The sequence below is a fragment of the Nipponia nippon genome, unplaced genomic scaffold, assembly GCF_047370975.1.
Source record: "Nipponia nippon isolate SJK-2023a ecotype South Korea unplaced genomic scaffold, ASM4737097v1 scaffold_7, whole genome shotgun sequence".
In the NCBI taxonomy this organism is placed as follows: Eukaryota; Metazoa; Chordata; class Aves; order Pelecaniformes; family Threskiornithidae; genus Nipponia; species Nipponia nippon.
Window position 1 is genome coordinate 43,060,246 of NW_028262391.1, and position 24,982 is coordinate 43,085,227.

Sequence of the window (24,982 nt, forward strand, 5' to 3'; positions counted from 1 at the left end):
GGGTAATGTGCTGTGTGACAGTCTCAGAAATTAAAGTTGCCTCTGGGTTCCTTAAATTCATGCATCTAAATTGCACCAACTTTTCTTTAGAAGGAGAAAGAGAAAATACGTATTTGGGCAATACAAATTAACCTCTTTCTTGGGCCAGAACGTTTCCTTATTGTCCACGTCTTGGCTCCACATCCCATCCCTGCCATGCCTTGCGAAAAGCAGCTCTCCCTTCCAGCAAGGGAGAATCACAGCTGCAGTTTCCGTGAAGATCTGGTGGAAGTGTCACTCAGGCTCCTAATACATTTTCATCTGCCAAGGAAAAGCTGAGAACCGTTTTCAGCCCCTTTCTGTAAGACTGTTCATGCTACCAATGAATAATGGGCACTTTCTGTTACAGCTTAAACCCGATGTTGCTTTCTGTAAGCAGTAAGATAGCATCAATAGCACCACAGTCCAGTATTTTACTATATAATGTACTAAGCTGCTCTGCAGAGTGCTTATTTGTTTGATTAATTTTTGTTTTCTACAGAGGTTTGCTGAGAGCGAGACTTTAATCACAGTGTAGTCATTTAAGAATAAGTTATAGAATTATAGCTGAGTAATATTCATTCAACGAGGACTCGAAAGACTAAATCCATCATTTAGATCCAGTGCTCCCGAATGTTTTTATCACTAAAATTTGCTAAATATTAATCGGATTTTTTTTCCTCACATTGCAGGTGCTCGAAAGATTATTTCAGAAGGGATTTAACGTGGCAGCTTCGTGCGGTGGTGGGGTGGATTCCTCTCAGTTCAGTGAATACGTGCTGTGTCGCGAAGACAGACGACCACAACCTACCCCGACGATCAGAATAAAACAGGAGCCCCTGGACTAGACCCTACCCGTACTCCTTTGTAACCGTAGAAGTGTTTAATAGTCCCTTATGTGAAACACTAAGGATTTGCAAAACAGTATTAGCAAACAGATTTTGACTTTATGTTGCCAATTAGTGGTATTCTGAAACTACCTGTCACATAGCCAGCCATGAAATGCATTTGAAAAACCAGTTGTCCGTTTTTCACAATGAAATTCCTGAGCATGCTCAGCGCACCAGCCCCGCTGGGAATGTACTTTGGGCTGAACAGCTCTGGTGGAGAAAAAGGCAAAGCTTCGTGAACCCCTGACCCTAGATTGGACTTCTGCAGAAAGACCAGTTAAAGCAAATTGAGTAGATCGGCAGGAGAAGCGGTTCTGAGAGCCTTCCCAACGATACCCCGATGCTGTGACGCGTGGAAGTGGGCACCTCCGAGAGGAAGACGGTACACTAAAAACTGCACTGAGTATCTTCCCTGACTGCCGCACCTCCTTCATATCAGACGTGCTTTACACCTCCGTACGCTACATTACACTTCCGTGATTGTACTCGCTCATGCTAGCAAATGGCTTATTTTTATACAACATTTCCAACTGAAATATCTCTCTGTGGACAGAATCCAGAATCAGAAAAGGACAGATTTATAGTCAACTGGTGCTCAGTACTAAAAAAACCCCACAGAAACGAAACAAAAAAGCAACAAAAAAAATGACAAGGCCGATTATGGCCATATTTGCAAACGTAGGGATCTGGAAGCACAAAATAAAATGCCATCCACCATCACACAAGGGTCACATACCCAACATGGAGCTGTAGTTCTCTCAAAGCCAGTCTCGTTTTGACTCAAACTGTTAAGTTTTGCATCCTCAAAGAAGCGTGGTTCTGCCAAGCAAGCTCTGCCACCCCTTGTTACTCATTCACTAACCACGTTATAAGCCCACATTTAGGAGGAAACGTTAGGAATTTTGGACGAGCCTACTCTTTATGGGTCTGGAATTTTTGCAAAAAGATGTTAAAACTCTCTACTGCCATTGTCCGATGAAAGCAGGCCACCTTTTGTTTAGATTGTTTTTCCTCTATTATTTTAAACTATTATTAAAATACCGATTCTGTAGCTGCCCTCTACCTGTGTAATTTTCTCTTTAACGAAGCCCGCTGTCTGCAGGAGGTTACTGCTCCTTCCATGAATCAGTATCGACTCTGACTTGCAGGGCTTCCTAACTCAGGAGACAGCACCATGTTTGCAGGTGCAAGGTTATAAATAGCATTCTGCTAAATCCTGTTTATTGCTGTTTAGCATGATTCATGTGTTAATCACGATTTAGTTTCTCCCACATTAATTTATAGAATACTGTTGTAGATGCTGAATTTTAATTAAACTCTTTTTAGATGCATAAATACGGCCATATAGAACAAGGGACAGAGTATTAAATGGTCAACAATTCTTTAATGCCAAGTGATTACAATCAGGCAAAATAAAAAATCACGACTAAGACAAGTGTTTTCAGAAGCTGTACTGAATATCCAAGGCACGATCTGGGCAGGGGTCTGATTTTTGGAAAAGGGCTGGATACCTGTCCATGGAAAATCAGACCTCTGCACGTCTTCTCACCGTGGTTACTCAGCTCAGACATCTCTTCTGGAAATCTTAGCCAATACGTATTGGCCTGCTAACTTAGCAGAACAGTTGAGCAAATCTGTCTACTTTAAAAGAGTTGTAAAGTTATTTTATTTTGTGGTTTTATACTTGTACGACATTCTAAAGTTGCTAGGCATTGCCATATTTGAATATATGGCACAACATTCACCTTTGTATGTAAGATATCTGTAGAATTGTATATTATACATTTAATATTGTAAAGAACTTAACGTATAATTGTCATGTATTTGTGTATGCACATTTCTTATACAGTACTTCATGCCATAAACATTTCTGTAAAGTAAATGATCAAAACCAAGCAAGTAGGGTGGAACACTCACTGTGTCGCCCGTGTTGTTTGAAAGAGGTGAGAACTTCTGATTGCGTCTCCTCCTGCCTTTTGCTCCGTTCAGCTTGATGTAGCCATGTCTTACAAAAAGAAAAAAAAAGTGGTTTATTTATTACTTTCATACATTGAGTTCACTTTAAGTTCAAAGTACCCTTAAATAATCCATTTAGCTTCGTGTTTTTATCCTGCATACCCTTTCGGCCTGCCCTCCTGCACCGGGAGGGCCGGCACTGGCGGCAGCCGAGCGCTCGTCCGTCGGCGCGTCCTCTCCCTTCTTACCTCTCCGCCGGGGGAGAAGGCGAACACTGCGCACCTCACGTTTACATTTACACGCGGGGCCCAGCTCTGGCGCTCGCACCGGGGCCGAGCCTCCCCGAGGTCAGCGTCTGCAAGCGGGACCAGACGCTGAGCGCCCACCGAGTGCGGAGCCCCTCCGGCTGCCGCCGCAGGCGCGGGCCGCTCTCGCAAGCCCGGAGGCGGGACGATGCTTTTAGCTGTCCGTAGAACGCCACTGGAAGCGTTTGCGGTTGGCTGGTTTGGTTTTCTTCAGTTTGGTGTTTACCCTATTTTTTTTATAGCTCAATAAAGCGGCTCTGGTACCTAGGGCAGCTTGCTAAGGTGGCATCGGAAAGGGTTGCGGGCTGCGCCAGCCGAGTTAAATGTGAACTTGAGATGGAAAGTTTGAGCCATGACATCACAACATTGACTGCAAAATAGCACTAAGGCACGGAAGACATGTGGAAACAATCACTTGGTCAGAAGAAATATGCCTTTTAAAAAAAAAAAGTTAAGCTAGGACATGCTCTTTTAGTTAGTAACTTCAGGTCACTTATTTAAAGCTTATTACAGTCTCATTTATATCTTTTTTACTTCTTTCCCTATATTTTTAGGCAGCAATATCAGCAAAAACTGATTCGAATTTTTACTTCTGGCCTTAACCATAGCAACGTAACTTAATTAAGAACATTGCTCAGCGTCACTAGAACAGGTTTTAAAATATCACAGAACCTCCAGTAAAGCTGTGGTGCGCAGCCAGCCAATGTTTTTATTGTGAAGGCCAAAAAGTAAACGTAGCCTGGTTTTTCGCCTAATTCGACGGAATAAAATTGTTCTGATTCTCTGTTGCTGAGCACTGAAACGGTGGCTGGAAGCCCACGAGCCTTGGCCAGCGCTTTCTGCACGAGCCTGTTGCACCGCTGCGCGCCCAAGGCTCGGAAAGGAAGCGCGAGGGGAATGTTATGTTGTGCTTATGGGACGACTCGCGTCTCAGACAGCAGCTGCTGAGTGCATTCATTCACTGCATTAATAGCATCGAGGTTTGTTGACAATTTTATTAGATGTTTGACAAAGGATAAGAATCAGCACAACAAAACATGGAAGTATTTGGGTTTAATATTTCTTTGTGAGTATTCTGTTAATATTTTAATGCAAAATGTTTCTGAACAGTGCTTAAGAACTACAAGACAATGTGAAATTCATGTTTGATAAATTAATACTGTATGTCACTCGATGTGTTACTTTAAATTGTTTTATTTCTTTACAAAATAAGTACAAATAAGGGAGTATGTTTTCACACAAATTGGGGGTATTTACGAGTATGTACAGAAATCATCAAAATAACATAATTCTAATAAACACAAGGCCTTTATAAACAATATGTACAAATTATCAATACATTTAAAACATAATTTTACACTTCCTGGCCTTAAATACCTTATGAATAATCTTTTGGCTAAATAGCAGCAGTATAAATTTTCTTCTGCTTTTCATAAACCTTAAAAAATAATTAAAACTTTTGTTTTTAAAACTATTGGACAAATAGTTCTATTTGTGCTTTCGCTATGGTTTCCCATCAAAAAAAAAAAAGTATTGCCTCAAAAAAGTGGCAAGCATAACATAGTAAAAATTGAAAAGATAAATAAGCAAATGTCTCCCTTCCACGGTTACTGATAATACTGTTATGTTTGAAGTACAACAGCTTGTGCCCACCTGCCCGCTTAGTCTTCCTGTCCCGTACCCATTTAAAAGACTCACACAGACTTCGCTTGGCTTTGGTGTGGGCCCCTTAAATTCCAATTCAGCAAAGCATTTAAAAAGCATTCATCCCACCTTTAAGTACTTAAAACTACTCGTTCTGCTTAAAGTCACGCACTTGTTCACGAGCCTCTCCGGACAGGAGTCCTCGGGTCCAGTCGTCCAAGGCGAAGGCATCGCCAGCCCCTGCGGCGCTGGCCTGACCCGCCGGCGGCACTGGGCTGCGGGGCTCACCCCTGCTCTCGTGATTCTCTACGCGTGGAACCGGCCCCCAAAAACTTCCTCTACAGTGACTCCGAAAATCCATATAGAATACTCTAAAATCTTTACTGAACAATACTCTCTTTTAAAACCACCATTAAACCATACTCTTTGCAATAAATAAATTATTTTTTAGAAAATAAAACCCAACTTTGATTCATGTTATTAACCAGCTGCTACAAATGTGCAAAAGATTGAAGAGACTCAGAAAACAACTGGAAGCCAGTCAAGGTAACTCAGCTGGGACCCGAGCGCACAGATTTCATACACTTAGGATTTGGTTCAGCAAATGGCTCGGGAAATGAGCTGTGCAGTAAAAGCAAAAATCCTAAATATATCAAATTTGTGAGAGTGTGCAGTGGCTATTCTCTTAGCTGTGCAAAAAATTGCAATTATAACTAATCTAAAATAACAACAGGTATCACCATGGTTAGTCAGCGGAAACAGTGCTAGTAAAACTAAAAAGAAAACAAAATCAGCACCGTAAGTGAACGTACAGGTTAACGCCATGGTTAGGTCCCAATCCTGTGACCCTGGCCCAATCCTCCTTGCCGTGAGATGGTTTAGGTGAGCCATTGCAGCAGCCTTTCCATTTGCGCAACTTCAACACCATCAACTTCAGCCTTACCTAAGCTGGCCAAATGGAGCAAGACTTCGATGTCGGTTAGATCTGTGGATTTAACATTTTAAAACCTTTTGCACATTTTTTTGTGTTTTTTATAATTTTTTTTTTTTTTACAGAAAGGGAATTTATTGCATGTGACAATTTTACAAAACAAAATTACTGGAACATTGACTTCTGAAAAAAATAGAAGGCACATTAAAATGACAGCTTTTCAATGCAAGTTGAGCTTCTGTGTGGAGAAATCAGTACAATTCTTGGCTTTATTTAAGCAGAGCTCGATAGAGCAGGAGAGAATGGCTCATTTCTCTTTCCTGTTCCATGTAGAAGATGAAGTCCCTGAGGTTTACGCGAGTTATTTTCTGCCGTGCATACTGCCTGGATGAAGGAGTCCCCAAGCCAGCCTGACTTCCACCGGACATACCGAGGCCCTACAAAGAAAACACAGCAAAGTCAGAAGTCCTGCAACAGTAAAAAGTTTCCTCATACTGTCAGGTTTACAACTACTAACTGCTGGACTGTTTTAAACATCTTAAATGGATTATTATGAGCCTAATTCTGAAAGTATTACATGAGATTTTTTTTTTCTTTTTTTGTATTCTTCTGAGTCTCACTGAGTTAACCTGAGTAAAGAAACTCAAGTGAAAACACACGAGGCTAGACCTTGTTCATTTACAACTCGAGACAAATATGTCTGACTAATTCTGCTACAGTCACGTTAACCGTAGATGTATTTGACCGGTTTAATTTCAGGAGCCTTTTAAGGAGAAAACTATTTGCAGCAGATAAAGCCATCGTTGGTAAATCAAACGTGTGCACCACCCTATTCCACATCCTGGGTCTAGGGCTGGAAAAAGGTGAGTGGTGTATCGGGATGTTGCTACTGCAATAACCTCCGCAGCTGCAAGTCCCGCGGGGACCCCGATTCTCTCCTCTGGGTCTAACTGAAGAGAAAGGCTAAGTGTGGGGAGATAGTGAACAATCTTGCTCGAGTACACAACCAATGCTCAGCTGAGAGATAAAAAATTAAATAGAAAAATCACAAAGACTCAGACATTGTGCGATGATAAAGACAAACATTAGTATACTATTTTCTAAAGCTATGGTTTGTTTGGTTTTTTGGGTTTTTTTTAAATTGGTTCAGAGCTACTGAATTACTGAATACTTCATCCTGACTTTCTATACAGAGAGAAAATTCACAAACTGGGCCTGAGAACACTGTGATCTGAATATTTAGAAATTGAGAGGACGTAATTACAGACTCTGCAGTATTGTTGAGTTTAAAACTGAAACCTAATGCACGCACACATTCAACACTTTTTTCATCCTTAGGAGACCACTGTTTTTATTAATTCCAATTGATTTATGACAAAATAAACTTGTTCTAACTTAGAAAAATATGTTTTAATCTCTAAAAAGATTTAAATTATTTTTCAAACCTCTAAGACATCTGGCAAAGTTTTCAATACTTTTAAAATCCCAGATTTACTTACTGCTGCTCTTAATAACCTACCTTTCTTTCCCCAGGAAATACTTATTCTAGGATCTTGATTCTATAGACATTAAAAATACAGTTAAGCATGATTTTACTACTGAAAGATTGTAGGGGAAACATACATGGTATATTGCGAGTAAGACGTAGCACTGTTTTCTCTGTTGCTTTTCTCTCTGTGTACCAGCAGTCAGACTCCTTGCAGATCTATACCATTCAAGTTAGTTCTCCTGTATCTGATGATTAAATGACAGTAGTGGGGCAAATCCTCTTCTCTTGTAACCACAAACACAAAAGGCTTAATGCAGTGAAATGAATGTGGCTAAGCTTGCAGGCAAGAGAGAGAGAAGCCCACAACCTTTGAGCACCATGAGCATTTGATCTGAGGGATTCTGTTCTCCAGTATGGAGTAGTTTTTGTTAATAGATTAATTGATTTACCACCTAACCTCACTGCTCATAGGAAAAGCATGTGCTGCAGCTGCAAGGGTTGCTCATTCGTGCTGGAGCCAGACACATCCCCAGTGCACAATCCATTTATTTTGTGGTGCTCTGAATTCAGCCTTTACACCCAAACGCTTTGCATTCCTAAAAGAAACAGCATCATTTAAACTCATACTCTTTATCTTCCACAGGTCTGGAACGATATAAGCTGCCTCTCGCCTGCACTCTGACCATGCATCCACTTTGCCAGGGCTGTTGCCGCAATTTCCAACTCCCCAAGGAACCACTGTGTATATTTTTCTTTTAAATCAAGCTGACTCAAAAATATTTTTCTTTCTTCTCTGTTTCCCACATGGTGCATCTCTCCCCCCACCCCAAGTAATATTTATTTCAGATTCATCCTGACTACAGTTCCTGAACAGTGACAAACACTAATGTGGCCACCTTAAACTCATTAAAAAATACCGTCCGTACCATACCAGACTAGGACCATCCTGCACACACTTACCAGATATTAATAGAAAAGCTACTTAATTTTTTAATTTTTTCTTCACATAAAACCACTTCTTGAATCAGTTGAGGTACATTTACAGCAAATAACTGCTCTCTGTTTGGACAGAGTAGCTGGAATTAAGATTGATAAGTCATATTCATTGCATTTATCACTTGAGATACTGAACTTTTACGTAGGAAGAGCATATACTTAATGCAACATCATAACATGACATTAAGCTGTGCACATTCATAACCGTACTTGTGAGCCAATCAGTTACCTGATAATGTTCTGTAATTGTTTTACAAGGTGGAAAAAATTGTAAGAGTGATTTTAGAAAACCTGACAGAACAGTAATTTCTAACTGTCAATATGATCTCTGATTTAAATTAAAGATCCATTTGTTCAGTACTGCATTGTACTCAAAATTATTCTGCAGATGCTATATAAAAAATGTAGACTAACAAATGCCACAGTTTTTTAATTATATACATGAATGCAGGCATAGTTAAAATGAATTGCCAAGAATAGTGGACTTGAAGTAATGCAGATTTTTCTCAAGAAAAATCACATTTTTATCAGCATGACAGACTCTTCATTAACCCAAACAAGCCCTGTGTCGTCTGTATCTATGGCAACTAATAAGAGTTACGAAGATAAAAGCTCTAATAAGAAAATAAATGGTAGTAAATTGTTTACATCCTTTGTTTCCTGGCCTACCACACCCAAGCTATTACCAAATCACACCCACTCAAATATACATCAGTACTAGTTTTTGTATCAGTGAACTTCTATCTGTAATTTAAGGGAAATTTAAGATGTTCCAGGCCAGAAAAAAATAATTTAATTTATATATGAACTCTTTCTGCCTCTTCATTTTGAGATTGCTTACATACATGAGTTACAGCAACTTCTTATCCCCGTCCATCTTGTCCTCTCCTTTTCCCCACTGCCTCCTCTCCCTTGCTGCTTCAATCCTACTTTCTTGTAACACACCAAAGCGACTGGTGACTGCCTTGAACTTGGCAGCTGCAAATCCCCCAGGACAGCAAGGAAGACAGCAGAGAGCAAACAAATTATTTTGTGCTCCACCCGTTCCTCGTGGGGCCACAGAGAGGTGGGCTACAACAGGGCTTTCCTGAGACCCCCACACAACTCCCGCTCCCAGCCGGGACTGAAGAGAAAATCAATTAACGGAAAATCAAATGCAGGAATTTGCAAAAACGCCATGATGCCATGCTCTCTGTTAACCTGTAATCCAAGACCCACCGAAACAGTCAGAGTCCGTCGACTTTAATGGGCTTTAATGCACTTCAGAGACGCAGAGCTGATGTATATATAGCTTACAGTATTTTAAATAACAGTGTTGGACTGTCAAGCTTAATTCAACTGTTGGAAGCTACCTAGCTTGACATTATGGCTTAAGAAGAATCAGAGTAATTATTGGTTCAGTATGCACATTCTGAAGCAATTCTGAATTTATGTCAGATGTGACACAAGATTTGGGCCACCCATCTCAGCCTGTTTACTATTTTCTATGAGAAAACTCATGCTGTTGGAAAAGCAGAATAAAAACAGTTCAAAATAAGATACTGACCAAAGACTTGGTGGATCACTAGGTAAATATACAACAATCTGCCAAAGAAACACACTCTCACAGTGATAGGGTAGAAACTAAAACAAATAGTCCTGTGCACAGAGAATATTATAAAGAATATTAAAGAATACTTACCACAATAAACCCGGCTCCTCTATGGAGCATTCATCATCTCTTACCTCCTCCAGAAATATTCTCAGTCCGCTGTACTACCCTCCACCTACCACAAACTTCACCCCGCCTCCCGAACCTTTACCTTTTTCAAAACAGTCTCAGAACTACTCCATGGTCGGCTCTTCTCCCGTCCTCACCTACCAGCCAGGCAAGCATCATCCCATGGGGTGGCTGACCCACCAGGCCGCATGTGCTCATCAGCCACCCAGCAGACATGTGGCCCCCAAGCCAAACTCACCCCAAGGCTTGCTGAGCTCATACAGCAGCCTTTCCTCGCTGGGGAGACCAGCATGTCTCTCTCTCCTGTACCCAAGCCAACAGTTTGCACAGAAGCTGTAAGGACTTAAAATCTCGAGCTCCTTCCTACCTCTGTCCCCCTTCTGCTGGCCCCCATCATCAGATTTGATCAGTATTTCCTGAAAGGTTTAAAGGCTACTGGAAAAGAGGACTGAGAGACAGACACACCTCATCTGACATTTTCACGGACAAACTCCCCTACTGCTCAGAAAGTAAAAATGTCTCTGTGCATTAAATTACAATAATTACAGCAGCAGGTGTATGAAAATTAAACTGAGTAACTCTCAAAAGTGTGCTGTTCCTCGCTCGAGAGAGAAGTGCTTTCACTTAAGAAAGAACATGTAATATAAAATCTACACTGATTTTTGTAACAGTGATTTCTAGTGTTGAACAATTAAATACATTTTTTTCCACAGATCTGTATGCTTTCAGCTTTGAATTATAGAACCATGGAAATACAGTGCAATATTCTTGTCAGGAAACACAAAGATAAGGGCAAATAGAAGACTGCATTTCATATTTTACCCATCCTTCCTTCACCAGAAAACAATTCAGTCCTGACATCTCTCCTTTGAACATAGTCTTGAACTGCGGCTATTGCTTCTCCGTGACCCAGAGAGACAAGGCAATAATGATAAAAGATCTGCTGGTTTTCTTCCCAGGCTACATGGCACATCCTTGTGGCAGACTTACACTTCAAGCTAAAGTCTGAAAGTGGGAATCATACAGTAACAATTCAAAGCCAAGCAATCTATGGAATAAAAAAATACCAGGAATTTTGTCTCTTCAACCTCCATGCACTGAAGAGGAGTGGGAAGATAAGCTATCTATTAGTCTGCTCCTATGAATAAGAGGTCTTGGATCATAAGAAATATTCTGGAGATATTCTGCAGCAATGATGTTTACTTGCATAAAGTGCTATTAGATCTTTGGCTGAGAGGCACCTTGTACATGAAAAACAGGTATAATATTATGTATGATTAGCTGTCCCATGTAATTTAGGGTTTAATTCAGCACCTACTGAGGCTAATAGTAATGATTTCACTGGTTTAAATGAGAGCCAAAACATCCTTAAATCAGTATTCCCCTGAAGTACAGAAAAGTAAGTAATAACTGTTTGTCAGCACCTCAAAGATTAACAATACTATTCGAAATATAATTTTATATACAAAAAGATTGTGCATCTTCATATGCACAATATGGTGGCTTTACAAGCGTCTTCAGAAAGATTCATCACCAAAAGCTATCATTTAGGCCTTCAGATCAGCAACATCTACAGGGAGGATTAGATACCATTATTTCTTTGGAGCTAGTTATTTTCATTTGCAAACATTTTTATCCTGTACTATTTTAGTGCAACTGTTCCTACCGACTCCGTTTTGGCACGCGTTCGCTTGCTACACCCTCTTGGATGCAAATGCATCTCATTTCCCCTGGGCACATAAACACACACCTCGCCCTGCAGACAAACATCAGAAAAACTGATTTGCACAAGTATTTACAAGTACTTCAAATACCAACACAATTGCAACATTTCAAAGACAGCATGCAGTAATTTTTATATTAAGAAATAATAAGAGGAAGGTAAATCATACTAAGACATGGATACAGTGAAATTTTTTTCTTTAGATGTGATCACTTTAGTTTATAATTACATGATGTTATTTCAACCCAAAGAAATGGGCTGCCATTACAAGAAGAATGCTTTATATGTACCTGCTCTTTGCCTTTATTATGTTAAGCTAAGTCACATATGCAAGTACTATTATAATTGAAAACCTGCTTTGTAAAGCAGCATCACACCAAAAACTTCCAGTTGAGAGAACTCGGCATCTATTACCAATCTGACCACCTATTCCTTCCTCTAAGAGAGCACTCCCCCCACAAACTCAATGAGAGCAGGGGCAACAAGCAGGCACTTCAGTGAGAAACAACTTGTGAAGAAGAGAAGTCTGCCCCAATAGAAAAAATGCAGATGAAGCGTAAGGCAGCTATGGGCTATGACATTTACCTGGTCAAGGGAGATGGGTGTTCAACTGCCCAGTCCTCACCAGGTCATTCTCAGGAAGAAACCAGACTGCAACTAATTTAAACTTCTTAATCAATTTATCCATGCAGATCTCCGAATAATGACTGCATTAATGTGAGAGAGAAAAAATCAAGTTTTTCCTGCACAGAGATATAGCTCTGTGTTCTGCAAAGACTTTTAACCTTTCAAAGACCTTTCTGCATCCCTCACTCCTCACTTGGTATGTGATAAAAACGGATGCCTTGTATCCTCTGACTTCTTGCAACACACTCACGATTTGCTCAGTGGTGCAGGCTCCAGGTCTTTTAATTTACTTTGTTCATGGACCTGCTCTTCACCACGGCTATAGGTCTTGCCAACATCTTTATCCACAAACATCTCATACCTACCACAATTCACTGCCTTACTTGGACTTAAAAGCAATGACAATTTTACCTGATTAAGAACTCTAAGTTTGGGCTGCATTCTTGCAGTGGTAATTATAAGTGGAATATTCTATTTATACTGTTTCCATCATACACATATATTTTCATTTTGTTTGGAATGTTTCTCCTCCCATGCTTTCCAAATGTTTAATCAAGTGCTGCTCCCTTTGAAATACTAATCCTGCCAAATTTTTTTATTGTTATTTTTCAAGCATTGTGGTGCTTTTCCCTTCTCATCTTTCAATATTAGCATGGGGGCGCTTTTTTTGCTTGTTGTTCTTTTTTTTTTTTTTAAGGACTTACCCATCCAGCCCAGTCATGCTGTATGTCTCTATATTCTCTCTCCAGAGTCAAGAAACATCAAATCAACTTTGGGAGAAGCCCTACAGCCCAACTTGCAGGATTCACATTTTCCTTGAATCATATTTGATTCCCATCTGAATTTTCTCTGGCGGTAATCCTTGATATTAGTTCAAAACTATTTCAATTTTACATAGTTGGTGGCCCTTTCTTTTCTAACCTGTATGATTGTGACTTTCATGTAATCAAAAACTTGAAATAATTAAAATATTCTTGACATGCATCAATCTCTAGACACACATAACTGTAAAATTTAATTCTTTAAATATCTAATTAAAATATACATCATTGCTATCCAGTAAGAGTTGCTTTTTTGGACTATCTCTTGCTGAAGACATGCTGAGCAGAACAACTGTCCAGTTTATCATTCATAGCAGGTTTTGATGAAGAAAAAATCAGCACTAAGAAGCGCATCGTGACACTTCATGTGCTAGCTATATCTCACCTATTTAAGGTGAGACACAGATATCATATAGCTGTTTCATGTATTGCCAGTCCTCCCATGGGAAGTGCGGGAGACAGAGAGAGAAGTATCTAAATCTTAACGCTTGTGAAAAGAAAAAAAAAAATCTTACAAATGCAAAATCTAAATGCAAAATCACTTTCTCAACTCTTGAGAGCATGAATTGCCCTCATTCATCTCAACTGACTTTCAGTTCTTAAGCCTAATTATGATGTATAACACCCAGACTTTAAAATATTATGTTTGCAACTGTGGGCCATCTTGTGCACTCCCAGCAATTGTGCAAGTGCCAGTCAAGTGACTTTATGCACCACTTGCCAAACAAAGGGCAAAAATAGCCACAGATCTACCAGCTCTTGGCACATTTTATTCCCGTGTAAAATTTGCTCGTAGATTAGTTACAATCTACGAATAGTGGTATAAACCTTTCCCTATAATTACCAGAGGCTCCTCTGTGGATTGAGGGTAGTACATGGCCCTAATTTGTACACCAGCCCATTAAATAAAACAAAACGAAGCAGGCAATGCGGTTATCTCAGAATTGAGAGGCAATAAAATTAAGCCCTAAATGCTAATACCTTCAGCTTGCAGGATAAACACATTGTCAGAACACAGTCCAGTGTACAGGAAATAAGACGTTAACATTTGTAAATAAAATGTGGAAGACGGCTAACACTCTTTCTATTACTGCAAATATCATGGAAAATAATTAAGGCCTGGTGCATTTCAGACATCAGCAAGAGATGATAAGAGTTCAGCAGGGAGAAGTCGCTGAACCACTTAGCCACTCATTTCTTAACAGTTTCTTACAGTTAAGTCTCACTCTTGACTCTTTTTAAGTTAGTGGTTTTGTTTGTTCAGAAAATATTCGAAAAACTTACATCAGATCAGCCCAAATAACTCTTGGGAGAATGGCTCCCAAAAGGACACAAGGTGGGTTTTCTTTCCTACAGACATCAGTAAGCTTATCGGAGCCCCCATTCAATACGTTCTCTAGTTTCCCTTTCTACATGACGAAGACAGTCCCTTGCGCATCATGGTCACCCTGTGCTGTTTATCATGCTGTACTCTCAAGTCCTTTTGTAAGTCCCTTGCCTCTCTCTCTCTTCCACACCAGGATCACTGCTCCAGGACTCAGAGCCGATAAGTTTCATGCATGTCTCCATTCTTCATTGCTCGCAGTCCTCCAGACTGCAATCTAATCTGCCGCCAAACTTCAAATTACTTCAGCATACACACTTCCATCATCTTTTTTTTTTTCTTTTTCTGCTTCATACTGTGCTCTAACCTCTTAGTGTCAATCCAGATTTTTCTTTTCTCTCTATTATCACACAAAATAAGACAGCCGAGCCTTGAGTAAAAAGCAAATCAGTTTAACTTATAAACACTATACTGACAATTTAAACTCTGTTCAACATTTTAAAAACCCTGTAATCCCCTCTTACTTCATGAATTCCCAAATCCTTATCTTCCTCCAACCCATTTCACCACAAAGCAAACAACCAACCTTTTAAAGACACTTATATTCAACACAGCCAACAACTGAGAATAAACCTTGAATTTCAAACTAAGTCATTTGAAAAAAAACCAAACTTACTTGTTTTTGTAAAGTTAACCCTTTCACACTCTCACAATTATCCCAGATCCAACTCTTTTTATAAAGTGGGATTAAATGCATCACAAAAACTTTCAAGAAGATCCTTTAACCAACTGTATCTTGGTCTAACAAAACTATTGAGTAATCCATATCAATATCTTAAAAAAAAAAAAAAACAAGACTCTTCAGTTTACAGATGATCATGGAGGAGACATGGTGATGTACAAAAAAATTTTTTTCAGCTGTTAAAGCTCTACTCTTAGTTATCTCTAACTTCTCATCTTTACTATCCTGATAAATTTGGATACCACTCAGACTACCTCAAGAAAAGAAGAATTAACAAGTAAATATCACAACCATCACCACCTCTCCTTTATTAGAAAAACCCCCAATATACCAATATATATATAGTTATTAATTATTTACAATAAATTAAAAACCAGATAGCCAAAATCAAAGGCTCCATTATGAACAACTCGAAAACAGATATTATAATATATAATAAGAAATAAGTCTAAGACAGACACAAAATCACCTAATACCATAAATCATCTGCTACATATTGAATAGCTACTACTAACAGGTCCCAAAAGCTGAAAATGATCAATGTATAAACAGACAAGTCTCTCGGATCTAATTGCTCCCAAAATAAACTAAACATGAATATTATATAAAAAAGAGGGTTGCAACTACAGAAGAAAAACCTTTCCCAAAGTACTAGCCAAAAACAGAGGCTTGTGATGGGATCTTTTTTGGCAAAGTTAAACAAAAGGCAGTGGAGTGTAATATATTTACTGTCTTTGGAAAGGAGCTGGCACAACCAATCATCAGCAACGTGAGAACTCGAACAGATGACGGAAGAGGGCAACCGAGCAGACATACGCCAATGTACACATGCACACACACTGAAGAGGATTACTAAATTAATTAGAGAGGCAAGTGAAAAAACAACGTGGAATTCAGAATGCACCCAACAGTATGGAATGATGCTACTGGCCTATTTTTACCATTGGCAATAAGAGAAGAGAAACAGCTAGCTCTAGTAGGAGCAAGTGCATTATGATACAACACAACATGAGCATTATAAAATGCGAGATGAATCTCAAGCCCAGAGGCTCTTTAGCACCACTCCAAATCACAACTCTCTGCCTTCATTTTTCTTCTTTGCTACCATTCCACTTCTTCTCCCAGTACTTCTGACTTGATTAACCCTTTTTTCTCTTTCTTATCTTCTACCTTCCTATTTTCATGGTATCAGAGCAGATTCTTTAAGAAGCGTCTGAGCAATAACAGCAGAGATTATAGATCAGGCGTCAGGTTTTCTGAAGTACTCTAACCCAGTGAAGCTCCAGTGTTTCCAATGAGAAATTTATCACTTCATTGGCACCTTAATGAGACAGAGTGCTCTTTTGAAAATCTGGCCCCTGATTAAAAGTTACAAAAATCATAAATCAAATCATAACCTGTTCTTAACGGTCTGAGTTCAAGTGCTGTGAATTTGTTTTTTCTTTAAATACTTTCCCCAGAAATTCAAGTATAATGAGCCTGAAACAGACTTCCTGAAATACAAGCTTCATTTTAGCCTTTTGAAAATTAGAAAAGACGCAGTTGCATGCTATGCCTAAATTTTTATATCCCTTTCTGGAACAGCGAGTTCTGTTGTGCAGTTTAACCAACTGCGGCTTTCTCATTAACCTGGCCTGAAATTATGAAATCAATTTTTCAGGAGCTTTTTTGGTCTTTCTGAAAACCTGCGTTAGGATCACTGATCCTTCCACACAGTACATATAATGTGCTACCTGAACGTGTGCGGCAGTAACATATGGTACAGTAGGTTATAACTATTTTACCATCTGTTCTATCTGAACTCTAACCTTGATAATCCCGTATCAGCTTTTCCCACTAACTGCCGCAGTTCTTAGATCTTGGCTTCTACTTATCCTTTTAAAATTAAATTGCAGCAAAATGGACGGACGGATTATATGCCGCTCTCCAGAAGCCTTCACTGCTTCCCAGGTGACTTAATTTGGTCAAGGTCTTAAACAAGTAATTCCTTCAGAACTAAAGGCTGGGTTTTTTTTCAGTTAGTAACACAAATCAGTAACCAGAACATTCTTTATTCTGAAAAATATTGCTCAAGATCCTGCCATATTCTTCAGTCATTTATAAAGTACTTTGTTTCTATTAGGTGTTTATTCAGAAAAGTGCATCACCTTCAGTGGAACTACAGTGGACTCAATACTTTCCAAGAGCAAACCAGGTTTTTAGCAATGTTACCCACAGCACTTGACTCAGTCTCTGTCTAACCAACACACACTATGAAGCAGACTGAGTCTCATTTGGTTTTTGCACAAACAGCAACATTACTATAACACTTCACCATCTTGCTACTCTGTGTACTCATAAAAACTAAACAGTAGCATCATACTGAAAAATAAAATGTGAATTTTATGGCAATAAACATAAGTTCTCCCCAAAGTTCAGAAAAACATACAGATTCTGTAATTTGAGAGAGAACATCTGAAAGGCCAAGAAGGAAATGCACAGGCAGTGGAAGCAGGGACAGGTATCCTGGGAAGAGTATAGGGATGCTGCCCGGTTGCGTAGGGATGGGGTCAGAACGCCAAGGCACAGCTAGAGCTGACCTTGGCAAGGGATGCAAAGAATAATAAGAAGGGCTTCTACAGGTATGTCAGCCAGAAAAGGAAGGTCAAAGAAAGCGTACCCCCCCTTGATAAGCAAGACTGGCAAACTGGTAACAACGGACAAGGAGAAGGCTGAGGTACTCAACAACTTCTTTGCCTCAGTCTTCACTGGCAACCCCTCTTCCCACACCTCTCGAGTGGATGGACCGCAAGACAGGGACTGGGGGAGCAAAGTCCCTCCCACTGTACGAGAAGATCAGGTTCGAGACCACCTGAGGAACCTGAACATACATAAGTCTATGGGACCTGACGAGATGCATCCCGGAGTCCTGAGGGAATTGGCTGATGTAGTTGCCAGGCCGCTCTCCATGATATTTGAAAAGTCATGGCAGTCAGGTGAAGTCCCTGGTGACCGGAAAAAGGGAAACATTGCACCCGTTTTTAAAAAGGGTAGAAAGGAGGACCCCAGGAACTACTGACCTGTCAGCCTCACCTCTGTGCCTGGGAAGATCATGGAACAGATCCTCCTAGAAGCTATGCTAAGGCACATGGAGGACAGGGACGTGATTCGAGACAGCCAGCACGGCTTCACCAAGGGCAAATAGTGCCTGACCAACCTAGTGGCCTTCTATAATGGAGTGACTACGTCAGTGGACAAGGGAAGAGCTACAGATGTCGTCTGTCTGGACTTCTGTAAGGCCTTTGCCACAGTCCCCCACAACATCCTTCTCTCTAAACTGGAGAGAGATGGATTTGATGGGTAGACTGTTTGGTGGATGAGGAATTGGTTGGATGGTTGCATCCAGAAGGTAGTGGTCAACATCTCAATGTCCAGATGGACATCAGTGACAAGTGGTGTCCCTCAGGGGTCTGTAGTGGGACAAGTACTGTTTAATATCTTCATCAATGACATAGAGAGAGGGATTGAGTGCACCCTCAGCAAGTTTGCAGATGACACAAGCTGAGTGGTGTGGCTGACATGCCTGAGGAATGGGATGCCATCCAGAGGGACCTGGACAAGCTCAAGAAGTGGGCCTGTGTGAATCCCGTGAGGTTCAACAAGGCCAAGTGCGGGGTCCTGCACCTGGGTCGGGGCAATCCCTGGTATCAATACAGGCTGGGGGATGAAGGGATTGAGAGCAGCCCTGCGGAGAAGGATTTGGGGGTATTGGTGGATGAAACGGTGGATGTGAGCCAGCAATGTGTGCTTGCAGCCCAGAAAGCCAACTGTATCATAGAATTGTTAAGGTTGGAAAAGACCCTTAAGATCATTGAGTCCAACCGTTAACCTATCACTGCCAAGTCCATGCTGTATCCTGCATCAAAAGAAGGGTGGCCAGCAGGTTGAGGGAGGTGATTCTGCCCCTCTACTCTGCTCTGGTGAGACCCCACCTGGCGCACAGGGAAGAAGACATGGACCTGTTGGAGAAGTCCAGAGGAGGGCATCAAAAATTATTAGAGGGCTGGAACACCTCTCCTATGAGGAAAGGCTGAGAGAGTTGGGGTTGTTCAGCCTGGAGAAGAGAAGGCTCCAGGAAGACCTTACTGCAGCCTTTCAGTACTTAAAGGGGGCTTATAAGAAAGATGGGGGCAAACTTTCTAGCAGGTCCTGTAGCAATAGGACAAGGGGTAATGGTTTTAAACTAAAAGAGAGTAGATTCAGACTAGATATAAGGAAGAAATTTTTTACAATGAGGGTGGTGAAACACTGGAACAGGTTGCCCAGAGAGGTGGTAGATGCCCCATGCCTGCAAACACTCAACGTCAGGTTGGACGGGGCTCTGAGCAACCTGATCTAGTTGAAGATGTCCCTGCCCATTGCAGGGGGGTTGGACTAGATGACCTTTAAAGGTCCCTTCCAACCCAAACTATTCTATGATTCCATTAAATTTTTATTATTATTGGGGTTATTTGTTGTTGGGTTTGTGGGGGGTTTTTTGTTTTTGTTTGTTTGGTTTGGTTTGTTTGTTTTCTTTTTTTTTTTTTAAAGACTTGCATCCCGTGTCATCAAGTTGTATTTTCATATAGATGTTGGAGTTTGAAAGTCTAAGCTTTAATGCTAGGGATTGCCAGAACAGCTCATCTGGCGGACTGCTTTCAAATTTAAAGTCTGCCTTGTTTACAAAAACTCAGAGAATAGCTACACAGTAATTAAAATCCATGAAAGACCATGGTTTTGGTATAATTTACACATACCCATACAAAACTACTACATATACACAGACATACAGAAAACAAATATATATTTAATAAATACTAATGATAGCCACAAGAACATAGGCACCTCTAGTTTTTATTATATGTAAATAAAGACTTAGCACTTGACAGTACTAGTTCTTATGGATGATGAAATTGAAGAAAGAATCAAATAAGGTTATCACCAATTACTATTTTACAATATCTAGATTCAACTCAAAATATTAAATCATAACAGCTCAGTAAACTTCTCTGACTCATTATCAACTGAACCAGACTGTAATGTCTACATAACAAAAACTACATTTATAAAAGAATACCTTTGTAAAATGATATAACTTTTAAAATGAGCATAATCCCTTCTCACTAAAGGTATTCAGATCGTCTCCATTTTGAAATACCGTAGCATTTCTACAAGCATTGTTTCCCTTCTGATTTCTGTTTAGTATCTGAACAAAAGGGGAATTTGATTTTTTGAATGTGTGAAGAAATCAGTTCATGAGATATAATTTTGCTTTTTCACACATGAGTAGTTTAAATATGTTATTCAATGTTATCTTGAGGCACAAACATAAGGCATATAGGTTAGAGATGTCAAAACTACATACTAGTCTGCTACCTCAAATGTCTTTCAAAATATGCAACTGAAGGATATAATGGAAACTATGGTTTAATTAAAGAATATTGAATTTTAGTTGTAATCAGGGTCCTATTACACAACTAGCATACAGTGACTATACAAATATACAGAGTCCCTGAATTTACATATATAATTCCATACATGTTTTCCAAGTACAAAAACCATCTATATTTTATAGCTCTACTTGGGGGAAGAGAGAAGTACTTATTTTCTTTTGGAGTTTATGCTAAAACAGCCTCTTCCTTCCCTATACAATGCAAGAGAAATAAAAGCTTTTATGGATAACAACTAGAGTTTACACTTCACTTTTCCTCTCCAAATACAGGAGGGCATTAGCTCCCCCCATCCCTACAATTCCCTTTTGCATTCAAATATTTCCACCTTTGCATAAAAATGACTTTTATTATGCAGTTTCACAGACTTTCCTAGGTTGGCACCCCAGGAGCATAATCCTGATTCACAGAACAAAAACATCTAATTACCCCAGCTGCATAATTCATTGGCCCATAAATAAAAGTTGGCCAACACATGATCTTATCTGACAGACTCCAGGGAGCACGTGTGGGAATCTCACTATGGGCTTTGCAACCAGACGTCAAGCGCTCTGCTTGGGCGCCTTGGTCTCGCCAAGGAGAACGAGGGCAAAGGAGAGGATGCCATCTTGCAACCTGGAACTTGTACACTTGCAGGCACTTAGTCCCGTCTTTGGTCGCTCAGTCTGTTTGCAGGTGAGTCATTTAACAAGAGGTTTCTATCCGAGCTGTGATCCTCCACAGCCTCACACACTGCAATGAGCCACATGCGCTTTGTGATTAACTGAATTGCAGTAGTAATGAGCAAAAGAAAATACTGGACTTGGCAATACTGTAAGTATATACTACAGGTTTGCTTCAATCGCACTGAGAGGCAAGACTGTAATTTGAAAATCAGACATCGCTCAGATGACAAAACTGAAACACACTTATCGAGTATTCCTTACTTTGCATCTGTTTTTCCTACAATGCTGATGAAAAGCTACGTACATTCACACTATTCTGGCAAACTTCCCAACAGAAACAGAAACCTTTTAGGCACTGTCTATAGAGAATTTCAGCAGGTCCTTTTATTATTGCTTGTTTGTTTTAATTTACCAGAGTTGCTCTTAAGTTCCATCTAACCTTTGAAAACCAGCATCTTGTTTGTTTTCATGATCAAGTATTTGCAATTCATTAAACTGCAAATAAAGACAAGACCTGGGCCACTCTTGGTGCCAGCTAGCAAAACACCTTATAGTCTCACATGAATTTCAAATGGAAAGAAATTGAAAGAGATTTTTAAAAGAACTATGAATTGGGTTCTAACGTGTAACATTTTACCACATAATGAAGACTGAGCCGGAAAACATTTCAATTCTCAACAACGTTTTCATTCTGTGTTATAACAAACATGAGTGGCAAAGAGAGTCGTCAACCCAGTAGCTAAAGCACTATTCATCTTTCATCTCCCAGATCTGGGCTGCAACCGCTTAGCAATAGACTCACTTTCTCACTAGAAATGTCATCTTGGAGCTGAGAAACCTTCTTGACAAATATGTTTTTGAAACAGATGTATTTTTGCTAAACATTTTATCTTTGACAAAAACATATTTTGACAGAGAAAGTTTCATTGCAAATTTTTTTCACCAGCTCTAATAACAAGAAGTTAGACTTTTGGGGCCTAAGTGGGGAAAGTTGCTCAGACTATACCTTGCTGATTGAGATGAGGTCTCCCTGGCTAAAGCAATGACTATTGCTGTAACTACGGTAATGGAAATATATGCCAGTTATCATTGCTCTGTCCTGATTTACCTGTGTTTCCCTAAAACAATAAGCTACAGGTCCCCTGGCATTCAGAGCAAGGCTAAGAACGGGACCTAAACCTGTCTCATCCTCCTCAGCTGGTCTTCACAGCTATGTCTGAATGACTACTTCATGTACTTAAGTAGTAATTAACAACAGAAATGTTTAGAATAAACGAGTAAGGACAGGGCATTTGAAAAAGAGTTAACAGATGTCCTTAACATTGCTGCTGGCCTAATAACATTGCTGCAGTAATTTATTTGATGTGGAGTTTATTTAGCTGCTGCAAACATATATAGGGTTATAATAATCATAAGCAGGTTGCATTAAGCACAATACATCTTGGATGTGTAACATAGTGTTAAAAATAATCCCAGAAACAGTATGCCTTAAAGATATTATATGTGCAATATCTTCTACAATCTGATTGTGAAAAGCTAGCCAGAAAGCATCTTTCAGACTTAAAAAATGATTAAAAAAAATAAAAAACAAAGACTTCTTTTAAAGATAATTTTGCCTATATTTTGGGATAGCAAACATTCAATGCAAACATCAAATCCTGGCATACTTCAGTAAGCTATCAGCACAGCAGTGCTGCCTTTTTTCCTTTGAAAAATGAAAGAATTAAATTCAAAACAAACAACTTCAATTTAACACCAAACTACAGGATAACCAATCTTAAAAATGTCAAATTGTAATGGATCTTAATACCCATATAAACCACAAAAATAGTGGCATTGTTCCTTGGTAATGCATAGCAACCTTACAGAATTTCAGTGAAGGAGAAAGAAGGGAAAAACACCTTATTACTTCTAACTCCTGCGAGCCATTTTGGTCTCCAAAGGTTTTAGACTGCCTCAGGCCATGTGTCTGCAGTGTTTCGGGAAATGACTTGCCTTCGCACGAACACTGCTATGTTCTGCAGCACTGCTGCCCCCCAGCATCCCCGCTCAATTTCTATTTAACTCTTCCTTACCTGTATCAGCCTTTTCCCCCCTCTTTTGCAGCAAGATTTCAGAAAGGTTTTGCTGAAAAAAAACCAACCACAAAACCACAAACCAAAAACCCCTCTGCTTTTTCTGACAAGTTTTCTCAGAAACAAGCAGGACTAGAATTTATCTCTATAATCTTTGAGAGGAAAAGGAAATCAATTTTAAACTCAAATATTTGGTAACAAAACCAGTAGAGCTAGCAATCATCATGGAGCTTTGAAGTTTGATATTGCTCAAGTGTTTGCCTGTTTTACCTCAGTTAACAAAGAATAGTTAGAAAACAAAAGTCATCAACATCTCCATAGAAAACAACAACGGCACAACTAAAATTCTTCACCTATCACTGTATTTAGATTTTTAATTACACTTCCAACACCACGTAACAGGCTACAATTAAGTCCCTGGATAAGGCCTTATAACTATTAACTAATTTGTCTTAGAAGCAGCGTATTAAAGGTAATAGGAAATAACCCATCTCATACATAGAGAAAAATTTAATCCTTCTCCTGATTTTTTAAACTCACTTAGCAGAAATGTCTTGTGTTTCCCTCTATTTTCTGTAAAGATTTGAGGCTATGCACTGTGAGCTATTTTGCTTGATAGCTTTTTTAAAAACCTACAGAAAATTCTTAGCCAAGGTCACTGCTGATTGACTCAAAATATGACAGTGTATGAGGCTACTAAAATATTCTGTTCATCTCAGAGGTTGAGTAAGCAGCTCTAACTAAGAGGAAAATCAATATAATACTTCACAGTGAGGAAGAAAATGGAAAATAGTTTAGCAGTTAAGTGGTTAATGCAATTCCTAAGTGTTCAGCAATCATTGCAATTTAGTGCCATTTCGATTATTACACAATAAACAGACCATGTTGTCTGGAAGCAAATTTTTATGAGTATAGCTGAAGGGGTTGCAACTTATTTAGCTGCTGAAACTCTAAGGGAAAGAACATTTCTGAATGCTAACACTACAGATCAGAAATATACAGGTATACTAGAAAGGTTATTTTTAGGTCACTACTATGGTAACTAACCACACTGACCTTTAAAATTAGTATGCAGTTCAAGAAAAATGAAGTTCAGTAAAATGTTCTTTAAACGGGATCATTTTAATAAACAATATTGCACATCCTTACAGCAGAATGTTGTCACTTTTTACAGCTATTAATTTTACTTTTGGATCATATCATCATAACATAATGTATAAGAATATCATGATGCAGAACTGACTAGGAAAAAACATGTAAACAACCAGAAAACTGATTAAACGATCATTCATTTATGTTTAATTTTTTTTTTTAATGAAGAACGGATATATTTATTTTTGCAGAATAAAATAAAACTACTAGCTGGAGAAGGTGAAGTCATGAAAACATTCAGAGTAGGTATAGTTAAAATCACCTTATTTTGTCTCATTTTGTTGAAATACAGAATTTTGAGTGGATTTCAAGAGCAAACCCAGTTCTGCAATTTATAAATTCAAAGACAAACAGAAGAGAGTTATGTTCAGGGCAGATGAGATAAATAGCATGAAATTAAGAGTGTATGGTTGATGGCAGCAGGGACTCAATAAAG

The 24,982-nt window shown here is 39.3% G+C and overlaps 2 protein-coding genes across 6 annotated transcripts in view; one reads left to right on the forward strand and one right to left on the reverse strand.

Annotated features, from left to right (window-relative positions):
- KCTD15 (potassium channel tetramerization domain containing 15) overlaps nt 1–4,341 on the forward strand; it is a 46,364-nt gene extending 42,023 nt beyond the window's left edge. For all 3 annotated transcript variants that reach the window (XM_087738692.1, XM_087738693.1, XM_087738694.1), the window contains one exon: nt 711–4,341. In XM_087738692.1, the coding sequence (XP_087594818.1) occupies nt 711–866 (156 nt within the window). In that variant the 3' untranslated portion in view covers nt 867–4,341. The remainder of the gene's footprint in view (nt 1–710) is intronic.
- Nucleotides 4,342–4,343: 2 nt separating this feature from the next.
- Nucleotides 4,344–24,982, reverse strand: part of LOC148051043 (transcription initiation factor TFIID subunit 4-like) — a 150,731-nt gene continuing 130,092 nt past the window's right edge. The window contains exon 15 of one of the 3 annotated variants that reach the window (XM_087738688.1): nt 4,344–6,181. In XM_087738688.1, coding sequence (XP_087594814.1) covers nt 6,014–6,181 — 168 coding nt within the window. In that variant the 3' untranslated portion in view covers nt 4,344–6,013. Of the gene's footprint in view, nt 6,182–12,082; nt 12,380–24,982 lie in introns of those variants that run through there. The other 2 variants (XM_087738686.1, XM_087738689.1) reach the window with 2 other exon arrangements.